The 16345-nt window shown below is 38.3% G+C and overlaps 2 protein-coding genes across 2 annotated transcripts in view; one reads left to right on the forward strand and one right to left on the reverse strand.

Moving 5' to 3' along the window:
* Positions 1 to 16345, reverse strand: part of Meikin (meiotic kinetochore factor) — a 40712-nt gene that overhangs the window by 10080 nt on the left and 14287 nt on the right. The window contains exons 9-11 of the mRNA XM_048333887.1: positions 11540 to 11604; positions 9660 to 9730; positions 6164 to 6244 (exon numbers count right to left, since the gene is read on the reverse strand). Coding sequence (XP_048189844.1) covers positions 6164 to 6244; positions 9660 to 9730; positions 11540 to 11604 — 217 coding nt within the window. The remainder of the gene's footprint in view (positions 1 to 6163; positions 6245 to 9659; positions 9731 to 11539; positions 11605 to 16345) is intronic.
* Positions 4010 to 4708, forward strand: LOC125341888 (mitochondrial pyruvate carrier 2). Its single transcript, XM_048334017.1, has one exon. It carries the CDS (start codon positions 4135 to 4137, stop codon positions 4516 to 4518), a length of 384 nt encoding a protein of 127 aa, XP_048189974.1. The 5' UTR covers positions 4010 to 4134; the 3' UTR covers positions 4519 to 4708.

The following is a 16345-nucleotide window of genomic DNA, read 5'->3' on the forward strand; positions in this document are numbered from 1 at the left end:
ACTGCCTTCTGAGTGCTATATCCATCCATCTACCCATCTATCTATTGTATTACTGAAATCACCACATATTTCTAAATAAAATTTAAAAATACCTAAAAGTAGGTTTAGGAGCTTTAGGGACTTCAAGAAGCTTAATCATGTTGAAAAGCTAGATCTGACTAGGGTGATCTGGTCTCAATCTAGGCTAGACCACATTCCCGGATGACTAGAATAGATTATCAGATGTACTGGAGCTAATGGGTGGCTACTTTTGCTTACATTCTCTTCCTCTTAGGAGGACAGAAAAATTTCATGCCTCTCTATGTGTGTCTTAGATACTCATGACTGTCATACTAAAATGATATCCTAAAAAATGAAGTTTCCCATAGGCCTTTAACAACGAGTCATCTTTAGAGTGGCTACCCAAGGCTTGGCAGCTTATATTTGAAGGGCATTTATGTTTTGCTTTTTACTGCAACCTGTGGTTCCACCAAAAAGCAATTCGCATTAGATTAACTTGAAAACAAAATTTGGGCCTAAGAATGCCAAGCCATGGGTTGTGAAGTTGGCCTAGTGGCAGAGTGCTTGCCTCACATACATGAAGCCCTGGGTTCCATTCCTCAGCACCACATGTGTAGCAAAAGCCAGAGGTGGCACTGTGGCTCAAGTGTAGAGTGCTAGCCTTGAGCAAAAAGAAGCTAGGGACAGTGCTCAGGCCTTGAGTTCAAGCCCGAGGACTGACAAAAATTAAAAAAAGTTTCATAAAAATGCCAAGCCATTGAGTATTCTCAAAGTATTTTAAAATACGTTGCTAGCATATGCCCACAGAATGGGAGAAAGGATTTGCAGATTAACAAGGGTCTAGTATCCAAAATATGTAAATGTGCTGGTGGTTCGTGCTTGTAATCATAGCTACTCAGGAGGCTGCTATCTGAGGACCATGACTTGAAGCCAGCTAGGGCAGGAAAGTTTGAGACTCTTATTTCCAATTAGGTAAGATATGCAAAATCACAATCACAGTGAGCTACCACTTCACATCCTAAAAGATGGATGATGACAGGTGTTGATGAGAATATGGAGAAATCAGAACACTCATATGCTGCTGCTGGGAATGCTTTTGTTTTGTTTTGTTTGGTTTGGTTGGTTGTGGGGCTTGAATGTTTTTGTTTTTAAAATAAGGGCTCTCCATACATGGCCCAGGCTAGCCTTGAATGCAAACTTGTTCAGCCATTTTGGAAAAAGATTGGATGTTACTGAAATGAGTTTCCATGTAATATACAATTTCACTTTTAGGTAAATATCAAAGACAAAAACATCCACCCACACAAAGTTGGTACACAAATATCTGTAGCAATGTTATCCATATTAATCATAAAAGGAAACAACTGAGATTTCCATTAGCATAATATTACATAGTATTAAATCATGATGCGATGGGTAAATCTTAGCAACCCTGTGTTACAGAGCTTACCTGGCTCACATAATCACTGTGTTTAATTACCAGGACCATAAAAAGGACCACATTATGCTGAGAGAAATTAGTCATAAAAACAGATTCTATTTGTGTGAAATGTCCCGAACAGAACTTAGGAGCAGTGTGACAAGCAAGGGGTGTAAGGTGTTAAGGATGTGGATGTTTTTTTCAGAGGTAATTAAAAACATTCTAAAATTAAATGTGGTGATGACAGCACATATGCGGGACTAAGCTAAAAAAACATGGAATGGTATACTTTAAATTGCATGAAATGTGCATTATATTACTTAAAAAGTAAAACATTACTGGGCACCAGTTGCCCTTGACTGTAATTCTAGCTACTCAGAAGACTGAGATCTGAGGATAGTGGTTCGAAGTCAGCCTGGGCAGGAAAGTCTGTGAGATTTTTATCTCCAATTAACTACCAAAAAGCCAGAGATGGAACTGTGGCTCAAGTGGTTAAGTGCTCAATCTAAGTAAGAAAAGAAGCTCAGGGACAGTGCCCAGGCCCTGGGTTCAAGCTCAGGACTGGCACAAAAAGAAAAGAATAAATAACCCTTTTTAAAAAGCTGCTTCAAGATTTTTTTAAGCATTTTTTTTCATATAACTTAATCATAGCATTTAGGCACCCTCCCACAGCATACAGAAGAATGCCACTGATAACTGGAAAGGGGGAAAGATAGAGGTCTCTCAGAACAGTTAGCATGAGCACTTTAAGCATTTCATGAACACCCACGCTTTTAAATGAAAATTTGAAAGCAGCACTTATGACTAAAACCACTGGCTAAAACACCCTCCCCTCCTCATTGCCTGTAGCCCTGTTGTCTAATTTCTATCTTATGGAGACACAGGCTCAGTACTTTGCACATATTCAACAAGTGACAAAAACAGGCTATAGCCCACATTTGTCTGGACTCAAAGCCTTTCCACTTGTCACTCTTCCACTCTTGAACCCCTAAGGTCCTCAAGATGAAGGAAGTGGTCAGAGCTCCTATTAGTTGGAAGGTTGATACCTTTATAATAGTATTCATATAAAGAATGAAAATCATTATGTGTTCTAAATAGTTTTCTGCTGAAGTTTTTTAGGTACTGGTAATACTCTACAACTCATTAGTGATTTATACTGCCATTTGACCACAAACAGATGATTTCTATAATTTTTCTGTGATCCTGAGGGTCTGGTTAGTTTCTGAGAATAGGTCAAATGAGTCTTGACTTGTTACTCTAGCATTTCCACTTCTAGACCTCAGGGTGTGCTGAGGCGACTAACCACTCACACCACCCTAATAACCATGGTGTGTTACTACTCCACCTGCCATCACATTTCAGAATGGGAGATGAGCTCCAATAGCATTGCTTAGTTTAACACAATGAAAGGACAAATTCTCATACTGCTGACCTATGAAGCAAACCTGAGACGGTGGAGGTGCACCTTTTACCTTGGCCAGTACAGCACTGAGTGAATGGTGTCTTTCTGACCTTACTTGAAAACCCAAGGCATAATTCTTTGCAGGCTAAGATCCAGCCTTCTGACTACATCCTTAATGCATGATTTTTTTCACAACCAGAATTAATGTCTTCCAATATTGTTCATAGAAGTATGCTAATAGTCAATTTTCCAGTGCATGTTTGTAATTGGACATTTCCTAATGCTTTAATTTGGTACGCTGAGTGCTTCTAATTTGAATACATTTATGCTCTGAAAACTCCAATGACAGTACAGTTAAAAATTTTAGACTATTTTAAACAATTCAAACCAATCAGTAAAGCAAGGGGGTACTTGTTTCACTACCTTGCTTTACAACAGTGCAAATGAACATTAATAAGAACACCCACATGAAGAGATTGTCATTCTGAAAACTCCTACTGAGTTTTTCCAGCAGTGGGACCATGAGCAGAATCATTGTGAAGAATTAAAAATTCTTAAATAAAACTTACAGTGAAAAACATAAAAAAATAAAATAAAAACATGCTTCAAGAAGATATTAAGGGGCTGGGAATATGGCCTAGTGGTAAAGTGCTTGCCTCACATACATGAAGCCCTGGGTTCAATTCCTCAGCACCACATATATAGAAAAAGCCCAAAGTGGTGCTGTGGCTCAAGTGATAGAGTGCTGGCCTTGAGCAAAAAAGAAGCCAGGGACAATGCTCAGGCCCTGAGTTCAAGCCCCAGGACTAGCAAAAAAAAAATAAAAATAAAAAAGAAGATATTAAACCTACATAGTTAGTTATATGAACCAGCAATTTAACTACTACTCCTAGGTATATACTAAAGAAAACAAATATTTTCACACAAAAACCTACACACAAACTTTCATAGCAATCAAAATAGGTAATAAGAGGAAACAAACACAATAAACTGAGTTGGTAAAAAATGTGGTATATCCATATAATGGAGTATTATTTAATCAAGGAAAAGCAATAAAGTACTGGTGAGGCTATGACATGAATTTTGAAAATATTATGTCAAGTAAAAGAAGTCAGGCACACTAGGCCATGAGTAACTTACATAAAATATCTAGAAAGAGCTAGACTCGGCTGAGCGGAGTGAAGGGCGCACTAGGGCAGAGGCGGGCTCGTGGCGCTGTGGCAAGGGAAAGTGAGCTGCCTTTCGTTGCCAGCCGGGGACGAGGACACGGCGCCGCTCCCACCCAGCCGCCCACGATCGCTAGGCGGCCAAGATGTCAGCCGCCGGCGCCCGAGGCCTGCGGGCCACCTACCACCGGGTCCTCGATAAAGTGGAGCTGATGCTGCCAGAGAAACTGAGGCCTTTGTACAACCACCCGGCAGGTCCCCGGACAGTTTTTTTCTGGGCTCCAATTATGAAATGGGGGTTGGTGTTGGCTGGATTGGCTGACATGGCTAGACCTGCAGATAAACTCAGCACAGCTCAGTCCAGTGTTTTGATGGCTACAGGATTTATTTGGTCAAGATATTCACTTGTAATTATACCTAAAAATTGGAGTCTGTTTGCCGTTAATTTCTTCGTGGGGACAGCAGGAGCCTCTCAGCTCTTTAGAATTTGGAGATATAACCAAGAACTGAAATCCAAAGGAATCAATTAAAAGAGTTTCTGATCACCTACAACCTAGATATGGACATAACCACTGGGACCTAGCTTATTACTGATAAGGTGATATTAACTGTGCTAACATTTGGAAGGCACTAGAGAAAAAATAATTAACTGTAACTATAGACTAGTGCTTAATTCCACAGAAAAATAAAGCAAACATTTAATAACAATGTCTCCTTACATATAACTTTAAAGGAACCTATCTGTGGATATCATGGTTATCAGTTAAAAATTTTTTCTACCATTTGTCCTTAATAAATCATACTTGATCATTAAAAAAAAATATCTAGAAAGAGCAAATCTATAAAGATAAAGTAAGTTATCTGCTTTAGAGGCTGGAGAATGGGATGGGGGAATAAGGAGAGACTGCTAATGAGATGATTTAAGTGTTCCTGAGTTAGATTATGGTGATGGTTACACATTCTTGTGAGTGTACAATAACACTGATTTGTATGTACTGTCGCATTGGACATTACACAAAATGTGAATTATAGTTCAATTCAGAAAATGATAGCTTTAATCCTAGCTTCACTGGCAGCTGAGATGGGGAGGATAGAGGCTCAAGGCTAGCCCTAGCAAACAGTTTATGAGAGTCCCTATGTCAGCCAATAGCTGGGTTTGATGGTATGTGCCTGCCAGCTCAGATATATGGGAAGCAGGTTCCATGTCAGGGGAAGAACATCCAAGAGATCCCCAAACATCAGAAAAAGCTAGCATGCATCTCTCATTCATGCTACTGTGGAAAATGTAAATGAGAAGATCATAGTCCAGGCTGGCCTGAGCAAAAAATCTAAAAAATAATACATTAAAAAAAAGCTAGAGCAAATGCCTTAGCAAGCATTAAGCCCTAAGTTCAACCCTCAGGACCACCAACAAAGAAAACAAACAAACAAAAGGACAAATAATACATGGTTCTACCTATATAAAGTACCTCCCATAGTCAAATTCATAGAGACAAAAAGGTAGAATGATGATTACAAGAGGCTGGGAGAAGGAGGAGGCTAGGGAAGAAAAGAAAAGGGAGTTACCATTTAATAGGTCACCATTTAATAGGAGTTTCAGTATTGCAAGATGGAAAATGTTCTAGAATTGGATTGTGATGGCTGAATGGCCATGTGAAGGTACTTGAACTATGCTCTTAAACAGCTAGGATTCTAAATTTTATATTCCATATACTTTGGGATTAAAAAGAACAGTGGATGGTGATAGAATATACTAATTTCTTTATAGGTATATAAAGCATATAAAGTATTTTTAATGCAAGTATGTTTATGTTTTTTTGTTGTTGTTATTTTGTGGGGTTTTTTTTTTGCCAGTCCTGGGCCTTAGACTCAGGGCCTGAGCACTGTCCCTGGCTTCTTTTTGCTCAAGGCCAGCACTCTGCCACTTGAGCCACAGCGCCACTTTTGGCCATTTTCTATATATGTGGTGCTGGGGAATTGAACCCAGGGCTTCATGTATATGAGTCAAGCACTCTTGCCACTAGGCCATATTCCCAGCCCCAGCAAGTATGTTTATGACAAATGCAAATACAGATGTTTCCATCTAAAGCAATATGCCCCTGCTGTGACGTAAACAGAAGAATGGGAAAGTGAGTTAGAAAATGGATACTACAAGTACCAAAGGCTAACACCCACCACAAAATCAGCTTTTGTTGAAGATGGAGTACTTGTCAATAGGCATCTGTTTTTCTCATCAGGAATAACAGGATTTGTTTTCTATAAATGAATTATAAAACAGGAATTGGGTGGCAGAGAAATACTTCAATAAAACCACAAGTTAAGGTTAGTTGACTAGATCATAGTAAACTAATAAAACCTTCAATCTGTCAATTAAATTTTAAGCCACTGCACAGGAAACTAAAGAGTTAGTTGAAACAACTCCCAAGACAGCTGTAGGTGGCATAAGAATTGCATGAAAATATTCTAGCTGAAATTACTATTAATTTAAGAAGAGAAGCTAGTTAGTGCTGCATTAGGATACGCTGCTTTGGTTACTTTTATTTATTTATTTTTTTTGGTCAGTTATGGGGCTTGAACTCAGGGCCAGGCACTGTTCTTGAGCTCTTTCTGCTTAAGATCAGTGCTCTAACCACTTTGAGCCACAGCTCAACTTCTGTTTTTTTTTAGTGGTTAATTGGAGATAAGAGACTCATAGGCTTTTCTTGCCCAGGCTGGCTTTGAACTGTGATCCTCAGATCTCAGCCTCCTGAGCAGCAGCAGCAGCAGCAGCAGCAGCAGCACAGGCATGAGCCATTAGCATCCAGCTTAGTCACCTTTTTAATTGCTAAAAAAATGTATTATATTTGCTTAATTCCTAGCTTATTATACTGTTTTTGTTGTTGTTGGTGGTGATGATCCTGGGGCTTGAACTCAGGGCCATGGCTCTGTCCCTGAGCCACTCCATGCTCAAGGCTAACGCTCTACCACTTGAGCCACAGCGCCACTTCCAGCTTTTGCTGAGTACTTTATTGGAGACAGGAGTCTCACAGACTTTCCTGCCTGTGCTGGCTTTGACCATCGATCCTCAGATCTCAGCCTCCTGAGTAGCTAGTATTACAGGCGTGAACCTTCTATGCCTGGTTGTACTTTTTTTTTCCCCCTAGATCTGAGGATGGAAGTCAGGGCCTTGGACTTGTTAGGCAAGTACTCTTCTTTCCATTGAGCTAAATTCCTAAGTCCCTTATTATACACTTTTGTGGAAAGGAATCATGTTATTCCCAAAGCTAATAAAATATATGTAGCAATGGGATTGATATATATATATATATCACATATAAAAACTTTCACATATAGACTGTCAAAAGTTAAAGAAACTATAACATAAAAGTACTTGTTTTTTATTTCTTGAGGATGCAGAAAGATAGGCAGAGACACAGTTGGCAAAGCAAGAAAGGGTAAAAGAGAAGGAGAGAAGGAAATGATTCAATAGGCTAAAAAAAATGAGGAGAGGGAGAGTCTGACTAACACGATAGGGCAGGGGAGGGAGGTAGAAAAGACCAGTTGGGAGAATAAATAAGATTGAGGGGAAAGTGAAATATAAAGGCAAAGGAAGAGAAAGAGGGGGGCAGATTGAGGGAAGGAGGGAGAAAGGAGACAAGACACTAACAGAAACTGTAGCACAGAGTGAGAGTTGTCGATGTAGGACAGAAAGGGAAACATTGAGACAGGCAGCAGCAGAAGACAACTTTTCACTGAAATAGACAAAACACAAGATAGAGAAGACAAACAGGTAGAAACCCTGTTTTGTTTCTAGCAATTAGCTGCCTTTCCGACTCTTGAATTCCATAAAACAATCTTGTCTTTTCAATAAATTTCTCCTGGATAGGGATCTATTATATTATGCCAAGTCTGGAATTCAAATTTAGAGATAAAATTCTTTAAAAATCACAGGACAAAGCCAGGCACCAGTGGTTCGTGTTGGTCTGTAATCCCAGCACCTCAGGGGACTGAGACCTGAGGATCAAGGTTTGAAGTCAGCCCAAGCAGGAAAGTCCATGAGACTTTTATCTCCAAATAACCACCAACACAGCTGAAAGTGGAGCTGTGGCTCAAGCAGTAGAGGGCTAACCTTGAGCAAAAATACTCAGGGACAGTCAGTGCCCAAGCCCTGAGTTGAAGCCTCAAGACAGGCGCACACACACACACACACACACACACACACACACAAACAATCTTAGTACAGTTTGTGCTAGTCTTCTTTATTCTTTCTTTTCTTTTCCTCTTTTTGTTTTCCTTCTGGCTTAAAAATCTCTTAATTTTGAGTACAAAACAACCTGGAATGGATGACTGGGAAATTTTTTTCTTTTTAAAAAATTATGGATAAATTTATTTGGTACACTGAATATCTCAGATGTATCTTCTTAGCTATATCATTTTTTAATTTTGTCACCTAACAGTAAGCAATATTTTACTCCTAGGGATTGATGAACAAGGATTGCAAATAATATGTTTAGACAGCCTATGATGTCTGGAGAGCAGGAGGTATTCAATGAGAGCTTTTATCATCACATATAGCCTCAGAAGGGTTCTGCTTGGCTCTCCTTGAACAAAGAACCAAATGTTACACTTCAAGGAGTGTGGTTAACTGATATGCCCAGCTAGGACATCGTTTCATTTTCTCCTACATTCTCCAGGAATTTTTGCATTTATTAATCTTTCCAATTAGTGTCTTTTATTTTTTTCAAGAATTGTGAATTCATAAAAGATTCAAACTTACTAACGAAAGATCCAGGGGCTCTGGCAGCGGAGCTTCAGTAACTGATCTAATTGCCCTGCTTTCAAAAGCACACCTCTTCTGGGATGATGGAGCCTTGATTTTTTGATGATAAGCGTTAAACTTTGTTTGAACATTTGTGTCACTATCTTCAGAATCTTTCTCAGGCTGAAACAAATTCAGAATTACGAAATGCAATTCGTAGTACTATAAAAACGTTTCCAGTACTTCTTTGATGTCCTATCATTCCTTAAAATTGAGCAGAAGAATTTGAGCATGCAAATTATTTTCTAATAATAAAAATATATTCTAGAGTTAGGGATGTAGCTTAGGGGTACATTGCTTGCCTAGCATACACAAGGCTCTGGGTTCCATCTCCAACACTTCAAAAAAACCAACCAAACAAAAACAACATCAAAAACACCTAAAAAATACTGTGATCTATATCTATATCTGAGCCTGGACACTGTCCCTGAGCTCTTTTTTTGCTCAATACTAGCACTCAGACACTTGAGTTCCACTCCCAGCTTTTTCTTTTTTCTTTTTTTTTTTTGGTGGTTAATTGGAGATAAAGAGTCTTACAAACTTTCCTGCCCAGCTGGCTTCAAACCACAATCCTAACTGTGAAACTTACAAGTTTTTCTTAAGACTTCTCACTCCTTTTCTTCTCAATCTATAGACACTCAGGCATATTTAACTATAATCCATGTATGTCTCCCTAGCTCTTCTATAAAATGTCCTGATTAAAGCTAATATGCTGCATAGTTTTTCACAAAATGGAATAATCGAATTGCTAAATTCCAAAAATGCTTTTAATTATTGTCTTACATACATAGAGTTCCTATAAAGCATTACTTAAATGTATATCCTCCATTAATATAATTATGATTTCTATAGATATTCTACTTCAATACTTGCTTTTTGCTTTGTTTTTTCAAGGGTTGAAAGGCAAGATTTCTCAGCAAGTAAAACCTCACAAGCTGCATTATCTATAAATAAAAGTATAATTTAACACTATTTAATATGTCCCTACAAATAAAGAAGACAAAGCAAAACAAAAACCATTATTTTAATAACTATCTTTGTAACAACTTTGTAATAACTGTACCTTTGTTTAGGAAAAAGATAATTTAACATGTGTTGGATAAACTCACTTGTCTCAGATAAGAGAAAATATCTTTAAAATGCTTTTATCTCCAGAGCTTCAGGTTTCATAGAAGCAATACATAAAATGTTTTCTTCTCACTTAGTAGAAAAGTGTAATTAAAATTCTTCGTTCATTATCCTATTGTTTCCTCCTTCCTGTCTTTCAAGCTCTCCTTTCTACTGCAACTCTTCTATTAGTATTTTTTTGTGTTTGTTTAAGGCTGATACTCTACTGCTTGAGCAACAATCCTACTTCCAGTCTTTTGCATGTTCATTGGAGATAAGAGTCTCATATTTGTCTGTTCAGGCTGGCTTCAAATTCAGCCTTGGTCACTAGAATTATAAGTGTGAGCTATCAGCACAGAACATGAACATCATTTCTATACTCAGCAACAAAACCTGGCATTTAGTAAATGCTTACTGGAACTATTTCTTTTTTTTTGGCCAGTCCTGGGACTTGGACTCAGGGCCTGAGCACTGTCCCTGGCTTCTTCCAGCTCAAGGCTAGTTCTCTGCCACTTGAGTCACAGCGCCACTTCTGGCCATTTTCTATATATGTGGTACTGGGGAATTGAACTCAGGGCCTCATGTATACGGGGCAAGCACTCTTGCCACTAGGCCATATCCCCAGCCCTCGAACTATTTCTTAAAGTGAAAATTATCTTTGTATACATTTATATATTAGTTCATTCAAACACTTCAAACCATTAAATGTTCCTTGAAGTAGCAATTTTTCATGCTTACTCCCAGAGTGCAAAACTTGGAGGAAATAAAAAAAAAGAAATGAGATATAGAGGAGGTTAAAAAGGATATAAGTATCTTACTAAATTTATTCAAATAATAAACCAAATGAAAGAATGACATCAGGGCTGGGAAGGTGGCTTTGTGGTAGAGTGGTTGCCTAGCATGCATAAAGCCCTGGGTTCAATTCCTCAGTGCCACATAAACAGAAAAAGTCAGCAGTGGTGCTGTGTGCTAGCCTTGAGCAAAAGAAGCTCAGGGATAGTTCTCAGGCCCTGAGTTCAAGCCCTAGGACTGGAAAAAAAAAAAAAGAATGACAACAATAAAGACTCTTTGTTGATCCTATTAGTTTTCAATCGCCACATATGACCATAATCTATCTGCTTGCTTATTATCCTATCCTACTACTGAAATATAAAGGGAAGGGAAAGTGTTCCATTTCCTACTATAAATAACAATGCCTAGTGTAGGATATATACTCAGTAAATATTCAATAAGTAAATAAATGATGGATGTTACAGGAATAATCAAAACCCAATTCCAAACCCATACATCTTTTTTTTTTTTTTTTTTTTTTTTTTTGGCCAGTCCTGGGGCTTGGACTCAGGGCCTGAGCACTGTCCCTGGCTTCTTTTTGCTCAAGGCTAGCACTCTGCCACTTGAGCCATGGCGCCACCTCTGGCCGTTTTCTACATATGTGGTGCTGAGGAATCAAACCCAGGGTTTCATGTATACAAGGCAAGCACTCTTGCCACTTAGGCCATATTCCCAGACCCAAACCCATACATCTTTATTTCTCAAAAACAACCAAGGTAAAAAGTCATCAGTTTCCTGGAGTACCTAGTTTGTCAATATGTGCTATATAGTAGTAGAAATAAGTAAATACATAATCATGAAAATAATAGTGTTACCTGATCCTGGCTTTGAAGTATACTTTGAATTTGGAGAAATATTTTGATCTGCTAATGTCATCAATCTATAATAAAAACAAATTAGTGGTATTTACTTAACTCCCAGTCACTTTCCAGAATCCTTGAGTCATATTTTTAAAAAGATATTCATAAAAATGGTATTTATATGGAATATGGAATATAGTACAGTACAGTAAGTTAGAGAAATATATGTGCAACATATAAATATACAGATATAAATCCTTAGAGATAAGTAGTTTAAAAATGAAAGACTATATTCATAATTTATCAAAGTAAGACAACATGTACAAAAGACAAGGCATAGTATTTAGAATCACACAAACATGAATATAAACCCTAGCTTTGCTACTCACACTTGAATGTCCTTGAAAAGGCTATTTAACTTATCTTTTTTTTTTTTTTTTTTTTTTTTTGGCCAGTCCTGGGCCTTGGACTCAGGGCCTGAGCACTGTCCCTGGCTTCTTCCCGCTCAAGGCTAGCACTCTGCCACTTGAGCCACAGCGCCACTTCTGGCCGTTTTCTGTATATGTGGTGCTGGGGAATCGAACCTAGGGCCTCGTGTATCCGAGGCAGGCACTCTTGCCACTAGGCTATATCCCCAGCCCTATTTAACTTATCTTGAGTCTTGTTTGCCTCATTAATACAAAAATATATCGCAATCCTGTTTACAGGATTCTTATAAGGATTTCATAGATGAGAAACAATTTTTTGAAAAGATTATCCCATTTCTCTCATGCTTCCACAAATAAGATCTGTCCTTGATTTTATCTAAATGTGTAGTAGAGGGCTAAAGAGAGAATTAACTATTATCAGAGAAATATGACTGGTTCAAAACTTGGTATTTGTCCATCAAAACAAGATCTGGAGAGTGAGATCTGAGTATTGTGGTTCAAAGCCAACTGGGGGAAGAAAAGTCTCTGTGAGACTCTTATCTCCAATTAACCACTAAAAAACTGGAAGTGGTGCTGTGGCTCAAAGTGTAGACGGTTACCCTTGCGCAAAACAGCTCCGAGACAGCACTCAGGCCCTGAGTTCAAGCCCCATGACCGACCAAAAAAAAAAAAAAAAAAAAAAAGGTCTGAGCAAAACAATGAATTTCCTAGAAAGGCAATGAACTGAAAATTAACCGTGAGAAGAGAAATTTCCACATTAGTGATTGATTAAAGAGTTGATCTCAGGAAGTAGAACCATTTTATTCTTTCATATTTCACTTTAAATTTATACCATCCAAGTAGTACTTTCTGACTTCTAAATGAGCATTTGGGTAGGTTTCTTTTCTATTACTTACATGATATTTTCTCTTAGGCTTTTCCTTTTTAAAGGAAAAAATAGCTAGTTTTAGGTAATGAAATGTCTAGTGTAACATTACAACTCCAAACTCTTACTATCCAGTTTAAATGCCCTTTGTCCCACGGGGGCCTGATTTAGATTCAAGATCGTGCAGCCGGGAATACCGTGACAGTTGGTGTTCTTCTCTATTTCTTCTTCTTTTCCTTCCACTATTTGGTAGATACTCTGGTGACTGCATGTTTATGAATCTTACTCATTAATGTGTAAAGAAGACATCTATCCTTAAGAGTATTACATTAAGAACTCCTAATAGGAGGGCTGGAGGTGTGGCTCAAACCATAGAATATGAGCCAAGCAAGTAAGCTGTGAAACATAAGAAAGTTTTGTTCCTAAGGAAACTTGAGGTGGGGGCTGACGAAGAGAACTAAAGGAGCTGTACTCTTATTTCTTTTAATTATCTTCCTTATTTCCTTTTCTCCAGGCACAAAAAAACAAATGGAACCATCACTAGTATTTCTGGTAACTCTTTATTTGGGTGTATTTTTAAAGAATTGAGATTTTCTTTTAAAAAGATATTAAGAAAAAAGAAATTAGGTGAATATGATTAAGGAAAATTGTAAATATGTATGAAATATCACAATAAAAACCCTTGTAAATTAATTTATAATAAAAATTAATACACAAAAAACACAAAAAAGAAAAAATAATCATTTACTATTGCAATACAACGTGGCCTCAATATAAATTAGATGATGGAAAATCTTCATGTAAAAGTGGGGACTTTAATTTTAATACTATCCTTCATCTAGGTTTATTTTTCAAAACTAAAAAAGATGGTACAAAATCCTCTACATTCAGCCTTTTTTGTGTGTTTGTTTTGTTTTGTTTTTGGCCAGTCCTGGGGTTTGGACTCAGAGCCTAAGCACTGACTGTCCCTGGCTTCTTTTTGCTCAAGGCTAGCACTGTACCACTTAAGCCACAGCACCACTTTCAGCTTTTTCTGTGTATGTGGTGCTGAGGAATTGAATCCAGGGCTTCATGCATGCAAGGCAAGCACTCTACCACTAAGCCACATCCCCAGCCCTACATTCAGCTTTTTGATGGCAGAAATCTCTCCTTATCAGGAGAATAGTGCATACTTTCCTGAGGACCCTGGAGAATTCCTAAATTTTTTTAGGCTATGAATTGTTTTTACTTTTTTTCTTTTCTTTCTTTAGATGATGATGATGATTTTCTGGTCCTGGGGCTTGAACTCAGGGCCTGGGTCCTGTTCCTGAGACTTTCCATACTCAAGGCTAATGCCTTTCCACTTTGAGCAACAGTGCCACTTCAGCTTTTTCTGGTTAGTTTATTGGAGATAAGAGTCTCTCAAACTTTTTATGCCAGGCTGGCTTTGAACTGTGATCCTCAGGGCTCAGCCTCCTGAGTAGCTAGGATTACAGATGTGAGCCATCAGTGCCTGGCTTATATTTTCTCATTTTTTACAGAACTGAGGATTAAACTTGGGGCCTTGCTTTTGCCAGGCAAGCACTTAGTTGCGCATGCCTCCAGTTCCTTTTTGCACTGGTTTTCCATAGGGCCTTACTTTATGCTTGGGTACCCTTTTGCTTCCCCTGGTCACTGTGGAGACAGACAGGCAAGTGCCAGTTCACCCAGGAACTGTGTGTACCCAGCTACCGGTTAAGATGAATTCTCATAAACCTTTATGCCTGGTGTAGCACCCTCCCCAACGTTTGCCTCCCACATACCTAGGACTATATGCTTGAGTCACTCTGCTTGACTCTACTACTTTTCAACTAAGCTGGAGAAGGACATAGATGTTCCATTTTTAGTATATTATTCTTCTAAAGAGAAACAGCACTTGGACTACAACTTAGACTCATGCCATATGATATCTATGTCAGGAATGCAAAACCCGTAGGAAATGTTCCTATTCCCATGACAAACCAAATTGGAGTTATTAAGTTGGAAACACTAATGTAGAATTAAGAAATTACATAATTTGTTGCTTAATTGAAGAAATAAAGCAATCAATGCACAAAGCTGTTAATCATGATAAAGTATGGGCTATTACTTAGAGAGAAGATAAAGATTCTAAATTGTTTCTAGGATAGCTAACAGACAGAAAACACAGTATCATTCCAGATACATCAGGATAAATGCTCTGAGGATTGTTTTTTAAATTAGGCAATCAATACAGGATATACTGTAAGCTACAGAGACAGAAAACAGGTCCCCATTAGTAAATCTGGCCTTTGACATTTTCAACAACTAGGAGATCAATTACAAGCAGAGAAGCAGGCCCAATTATTTGCTAAACAGTGAGGTCAGGTACTGGCTATGATTATGGAATTTCCCTCTAAAGGAATAACCCAGGGAAATTCTAAATAGTAGGCTGATTCTAGTAACCCAAAGGGGAGATATTATAAATGTGGAGAACCAGGGAACTGCAAAGCCAAACGCTCTAAGGGGCCACAATATCCAGGGACCTGCAACCTCTGCCATGAAGGAAAATACTAGATGTCTTGCTAGTTCTACTCTCAAAATACATCCAAAATCTTACCATGTGTCACCACCTCTGCTGTTCCCACTCTGGTCTATACTTGAATATCTCTTGTTTAGATTAGCAAGAAAGCAACCTATCATCTTCCTCATTCCTTCCCTCCTTCTAATTTGTTCTCATCACAGTAGTGAGAGTTGAGTCCTCAAAAATGTAAGTCATTGCACTCTTCAAAAGATTCCTAGAATATTTACTCCCATTTCTTATGTGGGGAGCGGAAACTGTTTCACCCTAGTCCATTTATCTCTTCTTTATCCTGTTAAGACTATAAAATAGATCCTCGCAAAAACTTAAAATGGGGGAGGGGGTGCTCCTTGGTCTATTCCTTCTACCTAGAAGGCATTTTTCACTAGGTTTCTATTTATCTTTCTTAATATAATTGTTCAAATAATGCTTTTTCAGTGGAGACTTCCCTGAACACTTTTTTTTTTTTTGCCAGTCCTGGGGCTTGAACTCAGGGCCTGAGCACCGTCCCTGGCTTCTTTTTACTCAAGGCTAGCACTCTACCACTTGAGCCACAGTGCCCTTTCATGGCTTTTCCTATATATGTGGTGCTGAGGTATCGAACCCAGGGCTTCATGTATACAAGGCGAGCACTTTACCACTAGACTATATTCCCAGCCCCCTGAACAATTCTAAAAATAGCAAACTGCCACCCCAATACTCTCGAAGTCCATCAACTTTATTATTTATTTATACTATTCAAGACTATATGATACTACAATGTGGTCTCAGAAAGGGTGGAGATCTGGATTTGCTGGCATATGTAAATGTATAAATATGAATCTGTATAGCTTCTCTAGCTCTCTCCTTTCAATTTTCACTCCATTAATAGACTCTTGGAGTAATCTTCCAGTTAGGTCTCTAGAACTTTCCTTATAACAAATGTCTGGAAACTACCAAAATTTTTAAAAAGGCAAAAAAGAAAAAAAAGA

The sequence above is a fragment of the Perognathus longimembris genome, chromosome 25 (assembly GCF_023159225.1).
Source record: "Perognathus longimembris pacificus isolate PPM17 chromosome 25, ASM2315922v1, whole genome shotgun sequence".
In the NCBI taxonomy this organism is placed as follows: Eukaryota; Metazoa; Chordata; class Mammalia; order Rodentia; family Heteromyidae; genus Perognathus; species Perognathus longimembris.